The sequence below is a fragment of the Staurois parvus genome, unplaced genomic scaffold (assembly GCF_062004578.1).
Source record: "Staurois parvus isolate SC_StPar_1 unplaced genomic scaffold, SC_StPar_1.0 ptg000025l, whole genome shotgun sequence".
NCBI classification, from domain to species: domain Eukaryota; kingdom Metazoa; phylum Chordata; class Amphibia; order Anura; family Ranidae; genus Staurois; species Staurois parvus.
In genome coordinates, this window is record NW_028317821.1 from 30,889,394 (window position 1) to 30,907,475 (window position 18,082).

Here is an 18,082-nt window from a genome sequence, read left to right on the forward strand (position 1 = left end):
AGTATATATATACTGTATATGTGTATATATGATCACATATATACACATATACAGTAATCATGTAATATCAGTAATATATATCATTACATATCATGTAATATGTCCATTAAGTTCCATTGTACCAACACAATGCTTATTTATGAAAAACATATACAGTCCTTTTAGGGTGACAAACCATTTAAGGCATACAATACTCTGTTTCCAGATCCATAATTTGTATGGATGGAACGATGGAACAGTATTGTATGCGATAGACCTATTAACCCCTTTGCGCCTAAGGGTAAAACAAATCTAAAACCCTAAGCACAATTTTGCAACTTTGACATGTGTTATTAAAACCGTACATATCATCACAACTATTTTGTGCATCCAGGTGGATACCTTGTTTTTTTTTTTCAGGAAAAATTGGGCTTTCATTTGGTGGTGGATGATAATGGATATCTCCCGTTTTTGTTATCAAAGGAAAACTGGCCCAAAATAGTACAAAATATATATTTTTTAAATGTAGCTGTATTATTCTGGCTACTACCATAAGCTACCACCAAACAACAACTCAAAATAAATTTCCCTGCTCCTGACGATCGCAGCGCTACCACATGTGTGTATGTGTGCTGTTTGTACCCATAATACAGCCCAGAAAAAAAAGTGCACATTATGCTTTTTTATCCAGCCTAAAATACACTGACACTAAGTGGTTTATTTACAAAACCTGAAGAGGGCAAAATCTGGTGCAGCTCTGCATAGAAACCAATCAGCTTCCAGGTTTTATTGTCAAAGCTTCATTGAACAAGCTGAGGTTAGAAGCTGATTGGCTGCCGTGAAAAGCTGCACCAGATTCTGAGTAAACCAGCTTTAGTAAATCTCCCCCTAATTGACACTGATACTAATTTAAAAATTAAAAAAAAACCTGACTAAAGAAAATACTGACCCTGGACTTTATTTTTTTAATTTTATTTTTTTATTATTATTTTTTATTTTTACAGCGATAAGGTGACCCAGAATCGGGAGTTCCAGGTCCCAATCATTACTACCAGACTTGGGGCTGTCAGTGAGATCCCGGTTGCTGTGCTGGGAGCATGCCATGCATCGTGCTCCCAGCACAAAGACAAGTACACAAATGTGCAACCCCATGGAAAAAAACCCCAGTCCAGTGGGGCCACATATTTGTGTACGGTCGGTGTGAAAGGGTTGAACTGCTCCATTTTTGTCCATAATGACTTTAGTTTGATAGTTGTTCTGCACCGCTACCACATGAGTGACTCAGAAGGACCTGTAAACATTACTGTGTAATCAGCGGCGATGGCACAGATGCAGAATATACACGGTGGTGTAAACGGACATAAGCAGATGTTTGTTCCTATGCAGCATGGACAACTTTTTATGCAAGATCTTGCTGTCAGCAAGATCCTGTGTAAAAAAAAGTTATTTTTTTTAATGTTCAGTCAGACAGAGCTAGCAATAGGATAGTTACATTAAAAATAAAATTAAATAAACATGGGTTTAAAAAGCAGTCAAATCAGTATACACAGGCATGCTGTGTAAAGATCAAAAGTACAAGCTAATGCACAAGTGTTGATGACAATAGGGTATTAGACTATGTGTAGGATAGTACATATGCATAAACTGGAATTTTATGCAAGGAGCATAAATCATTATAAATAAGGATTGTACATATTGTAACCATCTAGGCCAGGAAGACGCCTGGTAGCCAGTCAGTCTCCGTAATTGATCAGAAAATAAGGATGAAAAGAAGAAAACAAAAACAAAGGCAGGAAAAAGGAAAGAGAAGAAATAAAGAAAAGAAGGAGGAATCCCAGGGGTCTGTAGCATGGGGTTATTAGATCAACAAAAGAGTATTGTCAAATTGGGATGGCTGGCCATGGGCAATCCAGAGTTGCCACACCCAGATAAATTTCTAATGAGCTTGATAGTATAGCTGTTAATTTTTCATTAACAATAATATTGTTCATGCGGTTTTTGACTGCTTAAAAACTAAGGATTGGAGTTTTCCATGCTCTGGCTATAGTCAGTTTGGTAGCAGTAAAAAGATGTAATGCTAATTGTCGTTCATGCAAAGTAATTTTGCAGTCAGTTTACAGAGAAGGGCCTCATATGGATTCCTCTTGAGGTCAATGTGAAACAAGGTGTAGAGTTGCGCATAAACCCAAAACCAAAGTCTGCGCACCTTCGAACAAGACCACCAGATATGTGTCATTGTGCCCACCTGTGTGCATCCTTGAGAAACAGTTGGTGAATGAGCAGGAATAGCTGGCATATAGTACCATCTGTACAAGATCTTATAGGAATTTTCCAAAATAAGTACATTCTTAGAGCTCTTGGATAGTGTCATGATCTGCCAATCTTCTGGGTCCAGACGTACTCCCAGTTCACTTTTCCACTGGAGATGGTAAGACCGTAATGGAGGTTTTCTGGAGTTTATTATCGAGGAGTAGATCAGTGAAATAAGGCCAGAGGAGCGAGGTCAAGCTCTGCAGAGACTCTCAAATGGGGTTAATGTATAGGGAGTAGGCTGAGATCTAAGATGTTCGGATATAAAGTGGCAGAGTTAGAGATACCTATAATGCTCCTATATTGGGATGTCATGTGAAGATCTAAGGGCATCAAATGTTAGAAGCCTAGTAGGGGTAAGGAGGAAGTATATATCGAAGAACCCATGGTCAGTCCACCAAGAGAACTGTCATGGATTTTCAAGTCCTGGAGGAAACATTGGGCATTGAGGGATCTGTAACAGTGGGAGATGAGGTGAGATCAGGCCCACTGAAAATTTGACCAAGTCCCACATTTAGAAGGCGTGTAGTAAGACTAGATTAAGCGTTGGTGGGCAAAGTAGAAAAGATAAAGGTATGGGATGGGAGTCTACAAGATCTATAGTGGCCCACAGCAGCAGTTGATTGGTCTCATATAAATGAGACAGAGGAGCAATGGTGGCGGCTAAATAATAAGCCTGAAGGTTCAGGACTGAGAGGCTGCCATTGATCTTAAAGATGACATTTTTTATTAAATAAATATTACTTAAAACAGTCCAAATTATTTTGTAAAATTAATTTCCCACAATAGGACATTTTCTATACATGATATTTACATGACATATTTAATCTTACATTTGCTAAATAATCTACTTTTATATGGCTAATCTATACATTAGACTTCATAAAAGATGCTGGTCTGTTTAGTTTTTTTAGTCTGTTCTCAAACTAAACAGTTACGCTTCCATAGGAATATTACATTTCTATGGGCACCTTGATCCCAGCATGATGAAAATAAGTTGTCCCTGAGACAATGACGAAACAACAAAAGCAATAGCCTGTATTGATTGACAGTCCAAAATGTCAATAATGGCAGTATCTGTGCTGTCAGACTCAAGCAAAACTGCTTGCAATTAGTATGGACCTTCAGGCCCCAAGGAGAGAGATGTGCCATCTGTCTATGAACAAATTTATAATTCACTTACAACAGTAAACTAATAAAAGACTGTATGCAAATACCTCTAAACTATAGAGTCCAGTACACTAAAAATGCAATGTTTTGTCAAACTTGTTTCTAAGAAAAAAATATATACATTTTAAAGTGGTTTATTGTAAACTTTAAAAAAATTAAATTTTCTGTGTTCTCTTTCAGTCTGATGGAAACCGGCAGGACTTAAGTGAAAAATTGTGTGAAAATGTTCCTTCAGTAAGTTGAGACCTTGTGGGTTAAGTGTAATAGAAGAATACTATACATATATATCCAAGTCTGAAGTTTAAACATGGTTGATTAGAGATGAAAAATGCAAAAAGACCAGCTTGTGTGAAAGCAGGCCTGAGTGTTCTTGTTAGCTGGATATGCCATCTAGTTGCACCCCAGAAGCCACCTCAGAGCCATATGAAAATTAAGACTATTTAGAAAGCTGAAGTCTAAAGTAAACCTGTGACTATGCATACTAATGTTTTCTTATATTCTGAAAAAGCAGATAAAGCACTTTAAAATATGTCCTTATTCACCTCTGTAGCTGTAGGCTTTGTGGAGAAAGTTCACAACAGAGGCACTAAAATCACACTTTCTTTACCTTTAGGCCTTTTTCACATGGGTGCCTGAGCCCATGTGACCTAAATTCTGGTGTTTTCCAAGAACAGAACATGTTTTATTTTTGAAGCTGTCTGTATTCTATTCTTGTGTTTATACAAGCACCAGCATATTTACTTATAATCCTGGCCTGATGGTTGTGGGGGTCTGTGGGCAGGGGGCTTATCAGATTCTGAAGGCCCCCTTTAACCACTTCAAGTCTGGACACTTTTACCCCCTTCCTGTCCAGGCCAATTTTCAGCTTTCAGTGCTATCACACTTTGAATGACAATTGCGCGGTCATGCAACACTGTACCCATATGAATTTTTTAGCATTTTTTTGAGACAGATAAAGCTTTATTTTGGTGGTATTTATTCATCACTGGGATTTTAATTTTGTAAATGAAAAAGTCCAAAAATTTTGAAAAAAAGCATTTCTTATAAAATTTTGCAAATAAATAATATTTCATAATATATCTTGGCCAAAATTTATTCCGTTATCTTTTTAGTAAAAAAAAAATAACCCAAATTAGCTTATAACCAAAAATTATAATTTTTAAACTTTTTTTACATTTTATTTTATTTTTTTAATTATTATGTATTTATTTATTTACTTTTTTACATACTGTCACCCTAGCAATACAGTGTCACCATGGTGACACTGTACTACTTGTGGGTTGTGATGATTTTTTTTTTTTTTTTATACACTGATTGCTTTTACACCCATAAAGGCTGTAAAAGCAATCATTTCTCCTTCTCTCTGCATTCTTGCAGCCATTGAGAACTACTGTGTGAGTTGTGATTGGTTACAGCTTGTCACATGGTACAAGGCTGTTGTGAATTGCCTTGTACCATGTGACCTCTGTGATCATTCACAGATTTCACACGTAGTAAGCAATGATATCAGATGTGACATCTTGCTTACTACTCTGCATGTGATCACTGATTGGCCAACCAGTGATCATATGATCGGGACCTCGCAGAGAGGTCCCGTACGACGATCGGTGTTCCACTGTGTATACAACAGCCGGATGAGGGCACTCCAACATGAAATAGAAAGGGGTACATAGTACTGACACACTTTGACAAGTCCTTTATTTAAAGAAAAAAAATGTGGCCTAGTTCTCATAGCCGTCACCGTTGGAACACATTTGCATTACAGTCTCATCATCCAAGCTGACCGCAGGACACACAGCCGCAGGCCAGAATACAGCAGTGCCAACTGAAACAGCAATTTACCCTTCCCAGTTGACCGGGATTTCTACTACTGTTGTCTGGGACCCTTGTCACCCAGAGAGGGAGAGTTGTTCTCACATACAGACACTTATGCCAACTGTTTCATTTTACTACTCCAAATATGTCCTTGTTTAGTGCTTAAAGTACTTAGTATTTAAAGGGGACCTTACATCACTTCACCACCATTATGAGGAGAAGTACTTATCAACTACCATCTACACCTTAGATCATCTTAACACCAATTGGGCCCCAACTAGCATGCTTAAGACTCCATATTGTTCTTTAAGAGACATTGGTTGATTATAGACAAGAGCTCTCTCCATTTTCAAATCTAACCCTTGCCATCAGGTTCTGATGACTCGCAGTGACCTTTCCTGTTCATTGATAGTTGTTTTTGCACGTTGTGGATGCACAGTCACCTCAGATTGGAGGCAGAGGATTATTTATAAAAGCAGGCCTGCAAAGAATTACTGGTACTTTTCTGTGAATGCTGTTACGTTTATTTAGAGTTGACCAGAGTGATTATATTGCTGTATATTCCAATCCTATTATGTGGAATGGGCAATGGGCTTGGACCTAGCAATGGGTGACATTTATTACCCTTTCCTACAGAATACAACCCATTTGTATTCTGTCACGAAAAACTGTGTAGCACTCTCCAGTTTAGGTAGGATGTTTGTTTGTTAGTCAGAGACTTGCTATAAGCCTTGGATGAGTCAGCGTGGAAGTGAGGCAGTGAGGTTACCTCAGGTCATTTTGGGAGGCTGTACATATCAAGATTTTCCGGGACTGCTCCCACCCTTCTAGAAAAGCTCTGGAATTTTCTAGAAGAGGGGTGGAGGAGGGGAGGACACCTGGATTTGCATGTTTGAGGGAACCTGGCAAATCTCCAGGCAGGAGACCTAGGAATGGTGGCTAGGACAGCCCCTACATATGGGAGAGCCTGCACAGCAGGGCATTCGGGCAGAAGGAAGGTGCTAGTGTGTGGAGCCTCGGAGGGGGCTCCAGCAGAGGGGGGGTGGCTAACTACAGACTGGAGCTGGACAGAAGGATCTCCACTCTCACACAGTCTATTAGGAAAGACAGCCTATCAGCAGGTAGAAGCCAGCCCAACGTAAGACCTGAAAGCAGCTACAACCCATTTAGCTACAGGATTAGGACAGTGTGGCTACTTCTACTCCCCATGGCCTAAGAAGGGAGAGGTCAGTCAGGTGCAATACCCAACTAGTTCACCCTGGGACTCCTTTATTATAGATCTCGGAATGAATGCTAAGGGACATCCTCAGAACAGCCGGTGGATGAGGAGATTTTCATCTGGGGTCTGAGGAGGTTCTCCAAAGGGGACCCAATGCTCCTTACAGAGATTGTTTGCTGATTATTTGCCCATTTTTTCTGAGAAGTTTTTCCTCAAACATGTACAGTTCCTTGGGCATCTCATATACCCCTAGACCTCATCCAACTTAATTAGCATAGCAGAGCTTACACACAGGACTAGGTTTCACTAGAGCCTTTAGGCATATAACCTTTAGTAACATCTATCTGCCAGGTACACCTCTTTCATACAAAATATTTGATTGTTTTACTGGTCTTAACCTGACTTACATTAACAGACAATGTGATAGACAATATGTAAATACTTCTGTACAAGCTCACTGTATTTCTATTGACGAAATAAAAGTAAAGTGTTTTGTTAATAGCTAACCATAGAGGGACGCCAGCAACCACAGAAACAAGCCTATCCTGACCTTGCATAATATACTGTACATTTAAAGGGTACTTTGAATAACACTGCTATCACACTGATCTTTTAGATAATTGTTATAAACCTATAAACTTCACTATGCCTTGCAGCAGAAGCAGCAATAACTTCAGAATTTACTATGAGCCCTGTAGCTAAAGGTGCAGGAATAGACCTGCCTGAGCAAATGCATGCCTATTTTGTAGGAATACAAAGGCCCTTCCTGCTGGCTAGCAGAAAGAAATGGAGCAAAGGCAACTTGGCAGCACTGGTTCGTTGTACACTTTTTCCACAACTGTAAATAATAATTAAAAAATGCAATTGCTGCTTTTATTGGCAAATTTGCATGCAGCTTACCTTACCTTAGCTTGTTTAGATGTTATCTTCATAGTTAGTCACCTTTCACTTTTTTGTGTAGAATAAAATGATTTGTTTCATTGCAAAATATAAGCAATATTAATTTGTGGGTAATTTCTCAACAGCCTTTCCAGAAAAACCCTAGAATTCAAACAGATGAGAACGATGCTGTATCTATTTTGAAGAACTTATTTCAGAACCAAGGATTTCTGGTTCTGGTGATTCACACCTTAGAAAAGCAGAAGGATTTCTCAATCAAGGACAGGTGATAATGACTGATTTAAAAAAATGTTGTTAGGTTAACCCCTTTACTCCTAAGGGTAAAACAAATCTAAATGCCTAAGCACAAATTTGTAACGTTGACCTGTGTTAGTAAACAAAATGTACATATCGTCACAACTACTTTGTACATCCAGGTGGATTATACCTTGTTTTTTTTCAGGACAAATTGGACTTTCATTTGGTGTTAAATGGTAATGGATATCTCCTGATTTTTTTTATTATCAAAGGAAAACTGGCCCAAATTAGTAAAAAAAAATAATGTTTTTAAATTTAACTGTCAGTTTCTTGTTACTACCATAACCTACCATCAAAGAACAACCCAAAATAAATTTTCCAGCTCTTGACGATTGCGGCAATACCATATATGTGTATGTTATTTGTTGTTTGTATCCGTAGTACAGCCCAGAAACAATAGTTCACATTTTGTTTTTGTTTTTTTTACCTAAAACACACTGACACTAACTGACAGTGATACAATTTTTTTTTATAATTTCTGACCTTTGACCCTGACCTTTTGACCTTGACATTTGACCCTGACCTTGACCCAAACACTTACCCTGGCACTGAACTAGATCAAACCTTGATCTAGGTATGTTTTCTTTATTATTTTTCTTTTTTAATATTTATTTAGTGATTGATCACTGTGATAGCCAATCAGAGACTATCACAGAGATCATGTGACCCGGGATCTGGAGTCCAGGGTCCCGATTGTTTGAACGGGACCCGGGGCTCTCAGTGACACCGCGATCTTTGTGCTGGGAGTGCGCTGTGAGGCACACTCCCAGCAGAAAGACAGTTACGCAAATATGCGGCCCCACGGAAAAAAGCTCAGTTCTGTGAGGCCACATATTTGTGTTACATCGGCGTCAAGGGGTTAACTTAGATTGAATGCATAGATCAGCCTTTCTCAACCATGGTTCTGTAGAAGCCTAGGACTCCTCCAGAAGTTGCTAGGGGTTCCTTGAGCAATGAGACATTTCCACCTCTCACATAAGTAACCACTGACACCAATAATCAGATCACTAATATATGGGAGCACCACATTAACCGTCAATGTAAGGGAGCACTACCCTGACCACCAATGTAAGGGGGCATACACTGACCATGATTGTAAGATGACTCTTTTGGAATGACCATTAGGCCTCTTTCACACCAGTGTGCAGAGACATGAGTATTTCTGCACTCGTTCATGTGAGGGCACAAAGAAAACAATTGTTTTTTATGTGCCCTGTTTACACCACAACACTAGTATCATGTGCAGATGTGTATCTCTGCAAGTAAAATCTGTGCATTTTTTCCATCAGTTTTTCTGCACATGTGGTGTGAGCGAGGCTTTAATGTAAGGAAATGTAAGATACCTTTTTACTGACCATCAATGTGAAGGGGTATTTCTCCACTCACCATCAATGTAGGGGCAATTCTCCACTCACTATCAAAGTAAAAAAGCCCTCCAATATTGACTACCAAGGATAGGGTTGGGCTTGATGTTCAAGTTGAACATAACGTCAACTCGAACATCGGCCGTTTGTGTGTTTGACGAACACCCCACAATGCACTGTGTCCTGACAGTGCATTAGAATAGGCCAAAGCAATGCTGCTGACCACAGGTCAGGTGCAATGTTTTGGCCAATCACAGTGCATGATGATGTCACGGGGGGGGTGAAAAACTGTCAGGCCGGAGCAGCTGTCAGACGGTGGGAGACAGCATAGAGAGCAGAGCGTTTTTTTTTCTTTTTTTGGGTTGGCAGTGGCGGCAGGTATCATGATTAATGTTGGATTTACTTCGGGGACATTTTTTTTTTAATAAAGGACTTGTCAAAGACTGTCTTCTCTCATTTTTTATACTACACCCGCAGACCTCCATGGTTGTGGGGAAGAGGCATGGACACCCCCCCAATGTTGAGAATAAGTGGCCTGGTATGGTTTAGGAGGGGGGGGCACTTGCTCATTCCCCCCTTTCCTGACCTGCTGGTTTGCATGCTCAGATAAGGATCTGGTATGGATTTTCGGAGGGACCCCCACATTGTTTTTTAAAAAAAATGTGGTGTGGGGGGTTACACTCAAAATCCATACCAGACCCAAAAGGCTTTGGATGGATGGGGGGGATTCCACTCTGCTTTTTTTTTTATTATTTTAATTGCCGGACAATGGCAGCAATTCTTTTTACATTCAGCTGTCAGCGGGGAACCCTGCTGACAGCTGAAACAATAAAGAATGTTTCATTATTAAAATACTGCATGACTTAATACTATAACTCATGCTGTATTTTAGTAACTTAGTGAATTGTCCCTGTTTGAAATTCGCGGTCGAACATTCGCTAGGTTCGAATGTTCGACCATGAACTGAAGAAGGGGTGTATGGCCCATCAATGGTGAAGGTACATTACAACGTTTAATGTCAATTTTCCATGCATTTTATTATTATTACTGAAAATAATTATTTTGTGTAAAGCAGCTCTTGGTGTCACATGTGCTAAGTATGCCACATTCCTCATTCTTTTTTTTTTTCTTTTATCTCAACATTCTGCTTGAGCTCATGTACTTTGTAGATATAGTAATTAGCAACAGGCGTTCAGGTTATTTCAAGGGTTCCTTCAAAGTTGATAAAGGCTGCTATATATTCTTATTTGCTAGAGAAGAGTATAAGGTTCACCAAACATGGACAGATCACCAAGTGAATGTGATATCTGAAGTTTTTGACCTGGCTTTTCTTTATTGAAGTTTACAAGTTATTGAATACAGTAAAAGAACATCTTAACCCAAAAATGAAAATATAAGATAGTGAAAATGAAAATGTAAGATAGTGCCGCTTACCAATTCTCATACATGGGTGACTTCCTTGCTTCCAACAAGTGACTGGACAGTTAAAGAGGAGGAGCAGCAGACTGATGAGCTCATGTCTCTCCTCTCTCCTCCTTTTAGGATTTTTTATTTTTTTTTGCACATATACAATGGAACAAACGTAAATGTACTCTAGCAGTGCCCTTTCTTCTCTCAGCCTGAGAACTGCTTTAAAGGGGGTAAAAGTGAGTGACATTGATGAAACCCATGGATGCTTCCAGCAGGTTAATTGAAAAAAACTGACCCGATTCCCTCATCTACACATTTGAGGTGGATGGGAGAATCACTCCTGCTGATCTATTGTGTTCTGACAGCAGGAAGACTTTCCTGCCATCAGAACACTGATCAGTGCAGCTGATCAAGCAGAATTTTTCCAACAGTCTAGTTGTACAGAAGTCAAATTGGTAGATCAACTTCTGTACAACCACTGCCCCCATACATGGATCGAACTTCGGTCGGTCCCTGCTTAAGAGTCATGCAGAGTGTGAACGTCAAACACAGGATTTCCTTTATAAAAACGTATAGCTTGCTTCTGCTACTCTTTGAGCCTGGGTTCACATATATGCGGTGCGGTATATCGCATGTGATTCACATAGGAACCACACCACATTCCCGTGCAAATCACATGCGATTTGTGTGCGGTGCGATTGGAGCCATACATTTTGTATAGCTACAATCGCACCGCACCCACACCAAAAAGTTGCAGGACCCTTTTTTAGGTCTGCACTAGAATTGGATTGCATTGGTATTCACACCTATGCGATCTGATTCTGCACATCACACTGTGTTTTGCGGACCGCTTTTGAGGTGTTGTTAACTTAACATGCACACCCAGCAGCGGTTCGCATGAACGGGGTGTGATCCTGATGCAGTGCGAAATTCGCACAGAAAACGCTGCAAATTCTGCAACTATTCATCACGACTTATGCATAAATAAGGGAGATTTTTTATTGTTTGATTAGTAAACTTTTATGAAGACACTGAGTCAGAGCTCAAGTTATAAGCAAAAGCAATATCTTCTGAAACACCATTTATAGCAATTGATACGTGATAATTTACATTTTTTCAAAAGCATACAAATGCAATAGAAATTAGGCCTCTGCTCTTGATAATTGTAAAAATGCATTCACATGGGCAGGCAAAAAGAAAATTTGCAAACAGTTCTGACCTAAGCTCCCCCTATACAATTGAGTTCAATTTAGCTCAGTCCCCATGTCCGTGGTTGGAGAGCAGTACTGTACGACTGCCTGAATATTTGAACCTTAAAGAGAAGCATCACCTGTGTATCAAAAGGTTGATACAAGTACTGTAGCTGCTGACATGAAAAAAAAAACAAATACAGCCCAGGCCAAGAAGTCCAGTGGTGTCTTTCTCACACCCTCCGTTTTCATAGCTTTTTTCTTTTCTCACACAATCTGAATTTGGGAGACTGGCGATCTCTTCCTGATCACTCCCTGGCTCACTGTTGCTCATGCCAGGATCCAATGAAGTGTGGGGAGACTTTCCTGATGCCCCCTGGGATACACATCGCACTTCTCAGGAGGCTTCAGGACTAACCACTAAAAAAGGTACTCGATTCCCACAAAAAATAACAAAACAGCTGCGAATGTGCAACAGTCTTGGGGGGAAGATGGGAATGATGCTGAATTTGACTTTCGAAGGAAGATCTGTTTTATGTGGCCTACTCACTAGAAGAATGATTTGACAGCTGGCAAAACACTATCCCCACAAGATAAACTCACCAGCCTATTTATTAGGTACACCTGTTCAATTGCTTGGTAACACAAATTGCTAATCAGCCAATCACATGGCAGCAACTCAAGGTGTACCTAATAAAGTGGCTGGTGAGTATGTACTGGATGCTCTTCTGCTTTCAACACTTTTGTACTTTGCCATGCATCAATGCATTAATTAGATAGAATAACATATAGGGCAGCACAGTGGCTAAATGGTTAGCACTTCCGCCTGGCAGTACTAGAGCCATTGGTCCAAATCCCAACCACGGCACCACCTGCCTGGAGTTTGCATGTTCTCCCTGTGCCTGAATGGGTTTCCTCTGGGTACTCTGATTTCCTCCCACACTCCAAAGACATGCTGGTAGGTTAATTAGATCCTGTCTTAATTGGACCTCGTGTGTGTATGTATGAATGTGAGTTAGGGACCTTAGATTGTACACCCCTTGAGGGTTAGGGAGTGATGTGAATGTACAATATATGTATGTAAAGCGCTGCGTAAAATTGATGGCGCTATATAAGTACCTGTAATAAATAAAATATTTTATTATCATATTGTTATGGCGTAATGCAAAATTTATTCCAGCAATGGTGATTATAAAATTATTTGCAGAGTTCAGAGGTTCCAACCCTATTTCAAGATTTCTGAACCTGTTACGTTCACCAGCTGCAGACAGTAGCACAGTGTCTCACTAGTGCAGTCTTTAAGCCTTGTTCTTCTTAAGTACAGGGACAGTGTAACTGGCACTGACATTTCACCACAAATCCGCTGGATTCCCAAGGAGATACAACAGAAAACGGATTATGTACTCAATAGGTATCATGCCAAAGCTGAAATATCAATTGTACTGATCTTATGACTCAAGAAACTATTTTTTTTTAATTTCAATATAGTGCCTGTATATTACAGGAAACATACACGTGAAGATTCTCAACAGACCTTATCCTTTGATAAGCTCACAACCTACCACAACTATACACACAATAATACAGTTAAGCATTGATTTTTGCAGAGTGGGAGGAGATTTATTCAAGCACAGGAATAATGACTTTAGTGGGAATTAAACCCAGATCCTCACCAATAAAGAACTCTAGTTATAGGTGTTGCACAACCATGCTATAGACAAACTTTTGGAAAATGTGTACATATCATGACTAGAATGGTAGGATGGAATGCATATGGATCTCTTTTAAAAAACTATATATGTTTGAATTTTGTTGTTCCTAGATGTTTGTTTGCATCCTTCCTGACCATCACCTTTCAGAATAATTTGCTGTATCTCACTGGATTGCTTGAAACATTGATGAAAGATCTAATAGAGCAATCCAGCAACAAAAATCCAAAGCTGATGTTAAGGCGAACAGAAACAGTCGTGGAAAAGTTATTGAGTAATTGGTTTGCCACTTGCTTGTATGGCTTCCTGCGGGTGAGAAAAAAAAATCATATTTACTGCAGTTTACAACATGCTACAAAGCTGGGCTGCTTTTCTACATTTAATAACTGTGATGTGCCCTTTAATTGTATTTGATCAATTCTAATTATACTCAGTTTACTCAGCTGAAGAATCCTTACACTAAATGGACAGTAAGGAACATAAGGTGCCTTTTCATTAGGAAAGAGCTGATTGTAGTAACCCAATTCAACCATCAAAAATCATTTCACTGATTGGACTTCAGTGAATGGAAATCTGATTGGTCATTATAGGACATGGTACTTTGCACAGTATCGTTATTGTGCTGATTTACTTAAAAAAAGCTTGACTATACCATTATAGATGGCACTGTAATGACAATGTCAATAAATTACGTTTTGTGCTGTCTTTGTGGAATGAGACATAAAAGAGACAAATTAATGCAAATTAATGAATTTCTGTTCCTTTTTTTAACTATTATACTGCACGCAAACACATATAAAGGAAGCTGAGGCTGGGACATTTATGCAGAACCGAAGAATCAGCTAATTGGCTGCTAACGTGCATTTAATTTCAGTATAACTGAAATTTGTATAATTTTGCACAGTTTGCATATTTTCCTGAAACCGGGTTTGCAAAGTTATGTTCTTTGTGGGCTCTGTAAACTACAGGTTTTTATAATTACCTGATTAAAATATATATATACTAAAAGTACAAAAATTTACCAATAACCATACAGTGCAAGAGTCCACCTGATTGAGTTTAAATTTAATTGGTTGTTTTACATATACATATTTATTGGTAAATATTATAGATCTAACTGATACATTTAAGGACAAGCAAAGAGGTGTGTGGCCAACTCTAGGTGTTGAGCCAACTCTAGCATTGACCAGATGGTGTTGTCTCTGTTTACAATACCTGCTTCCTACAAACACTTCCTGCATTCAAATTTTGGCCTGATTCAATACTATTGCAAATAAGGTTTTCAAAGTTTGGTCATGCAAGTCTGGGCTGGTATGCTTTTATTTTTCTGACTACTTCTTAGCCTTGGTTCAAAGATGTAGGGGGCCGGTTTGCAGTGTGATTTGTATAAGATTCCGGAGTGGTTTTGTTCAGCAGTTTAGGTGCGGTTTCAATGCAAATTGTTAAAGAGTACAACATTGTAATTCGCACCTGAACCAGGCTGAAAATCAAACTGGACTCTTTTTTTATATCGCAATGCTGCCAGGCAACACATATGTGAACCGGCTCCATAGAAAACGATTTTGGTTCACATGTCATGTGAATCGGATGTGTTTCAAAACACATCCAATTCGCATGTATGTGAACCAGGTCTAAATCTCTACTACGCCTGCTGTAAAACCTAGCATAAAGCTTTGGACTGCACGTTTTACATAAACTCTTGGTTCCTATTAATGTTACTTCACTACTGTTTAGGAATCGGTGGGAGAACCTCTATATGGTCTTGTTTGTACTCTCAATCAGAGGATACACAAAGGTCCAATAGATGTAATAACAAGTAAAGCCCTGTACACTTTGAACGAGGACTGGCTGTTATGGCAAGTGGCAGACTTTAATAACGTTGTAAGTATTGTTTTCCTGATTAATTGTTTGTGGTGTTTTTATAAAAATTACCATGTAACACCATTTACCAATTTTTGTGTGCTATTGTTTTACTATTTATGGTGATATTTAGATTATTTGTAGAGAAGTAAATTTTGTTGTATTAGGCATATGATCGCTGTTCATGCTCGGTGTAAAATAATGAACACAGTGGGGAAGATTCTGGTGCAGCTGTGCATGGTGGCCAGTCAGCATCTAACTTCAGCTTGTTCAATTAAGCTTTGACATTAAGCCCTAGTTCATATATATATATATATGCGGCCGTGCGGGCCGCGTTTTGCACAGGCATGAGAGCCCATTCATTTGAATGGACTTCCGTGGCCCGTGACATACAGGGAAGAAGTCCCTGCACTTCTTCTGAAAACGCAGCCCGCACAGGAACCTCGGTTCCCAGTACGGTTGCGTTTTCCAGTGCGGGTGGCATGCCATTAGAACTAATGGCACCCGCCCGCGGGTCCGCATTCTTCTGTGTGGGTGGTGCGGCTGCATGGATTTTTGAGTGGATCCGCTGCGGCACCACCCGCACATATGTGAACCAAGCCTCAAACCTGGAAGCTGATTGGTTTCTATGCAGAGCTGCACCAGATTTTAGACCATGCAGTTTTTGTAAATAACCGCCATTGTTAGTTACACAGTTCCATAAACACATTATAGAAAACTACCAACATAGTTTAATATCATACTCACTTTCCTGTTTAGTCCTGTGTTGTTTATACAGTTTGAATTCCTTTTCATCCCCATAGGACATTAATGTACATTACCCAACGCTAGAAAGCGAAGCTGTTGATGCCAGTCAGTGCATAAAAGTAACAGTTCTGGATTGTGATACCATCGGGCAAGTCAAAGAAAAAATCCTTCAAACATTCCTATCAAAAAATGGATATGCTTTTAGCTTCTCTCCTTGTGACATTTGCTTAGGTAGGTATTTTCTATTAAGTTCGATGTTGTGAATAATGTGGTGTGATTTGTGGTATGGATAAATGAAAACACTTTGAAGTAATAATTTCTGTGCACAACATTTAAAAAATATCAACTAGCCAAACTCACTCCCTAAAGTGGTTTTAAAGGCTTTACCTTCATGAATTCTATGTACGAAGGTAAAAAAACCTTTTGTGTGTAGCAGCCCCCCCAGTCCCCCCAACCTGAGTCCCGTCCCGATCCAGCGATGTCCATGAGAACCTCGGTTCTCCATGGACTCTCACTCCTGATTGGCTGGGGCAGCAGCAGGAGCCATAGTGAGGGAGCCAATCAGGAGGGTAAGGGGGCGGTGCTGTGCTGTGGCTCTGTGTGAATGGTGCCCCATAGAAAGCTGTTTGCTGTGGGGGCACCCGACAAGAGAAGAGGGAGGGGCCAGGAGCATCGGCAGGGGACCCGGGAAGATGAGGATCCAGACTACTGTGTGTAAAACCACTGTAGAGTAGGAAAATATAGACATATTGTTTAAAAAAAACAAACAAAACCTAAGACTTTAGTATCACTTTAACGGTAAACCTTAGGATAACTCAATAACCACGTATTGTCAGCTCTATATTAAAAATATATCTTACATCTATATCCTTTAAACAAATTTGAAATTTCTAACTCTAACTTTCTCTTTTACCTGGCTTAGTGGTTAGTATTTCTGCCTAGCACTAAAGTGATAGGTTCAAATCCAAACCATGACACTACCTGCATGAATTTTGCATGTTTTCTCTATGCTTGTGTTGGCTTTCTATAAAATGCCTGCAATAAATAATAAAAATAAATTTCTTTATTGATTTTTTTGATACCATATTAAACTTGAATTTATCTTATTGTCCACTCTAGTCCCTTCCTCACACTCCCAAATCCAGGACTTTTCATGGCCCTCCCCTTTCTCTGCAATTTCCTACTAGATACTGTACAATTTGACCATGTCCTTGGCACCTTCAAACATCTTTAAGACTCACTTCTAAGAACAAGCATTTATTCTAAGCTAACCTATTCACTTCCTTTGCTTAACCAATGTTGCCTTTTCCTGTGATACTCTCACTTTATTTTTAGCCTACACATATTCCTTACCTATTGTTTTCAAGCTTATATCTTTTATTGCAAGCTTCTATAGGCAGTTCTCTTACTTCTATTGTATTGTCTTATTATTAAGACATTTTGCTAAATGTATGCATTTGTTTTTTAAACATTTTATGTATTTTACTATATTACTTGTATTATCCTCTCCTTATATTGATTACACTGTACAGCACCACAAAAGTTGACGGCACTGTATTAGTCAATAATAATGTGTTATCATGTTGACTCTTTTAAAGACAGGTTGGCCAGCTGTAAGTTTCCACTCTTTGCTGTAGGCACTACCCCAAGTTTAGGTTTAATATACACTCGCTGGTCACTTTAATAGGTACACCTTGCTAGTACCGGGTTGGACCCCTTTTTGCCTTAATTCTTCATGGCACAGATTCAACAAGGTGTTGGAAACATTCCTCAGAGATTTTGGTTCATATTGACATGAGTTACTGTTGCTTTTTCTATCATGTCGAACCAGTTTGCTCATTCTCTTCTGACCTCTGACATCAACAAGGCATTTTCGTCCACACAACTGCTACTAACTGGATATTTTCACTTTTTCTGACCATTCTCTCTAAACCCTAGAGATGGTTGTGCATGAAAATCCCAGTAGATCAGCAGTTTTTGAAATTCTCAGACCAGCCCATGTGGCACCAACAACCATGCCACGTTCAAAGTCACTTAAATTCCCTTTCTTCCCCCATTCTGCTGTTCGGTTTGAACTTCACCACGTCTAGATACCTAAATGCGTTGAGTTGC

The 18,082-nt window shown here is 39.4% G+C and overlaps 1 protein-coding gene across 1 annotated transcript in view; it reads left to right on the plus strand.

The window, feature by feature from the left end:
- The window catches only part of PLXNC1 (plexin C1), a 159,777-nt gene that overhangs the window by 105,275 nt on the left and 36,420 nt on the right, over positions 1-18,082 (plus strand). Inside the window, exons 18-22 of the mRNA XM_089652672.1 lie at positions 3,640-3,693; positions 7,519-7,658; positions 13,477-13,675; positions 15,098-15,244; positions 16,027-16,201. Of these exons, the coding sequence (XP_089508798.1) occupies positions 3,640-3,693; positions 7,519-7,658; positions 13,477-13,675; positions 15,098-15,244; positions 16,027-16,201 (715 nt within the window). The remainder of the gene's footprint in view (positions 1-3,639; positions 3,694-7,518; positions 7,659-13,476; positions 13,676-15,097; positions 15,245-16,026; positions 16,202-18,082) is intronic.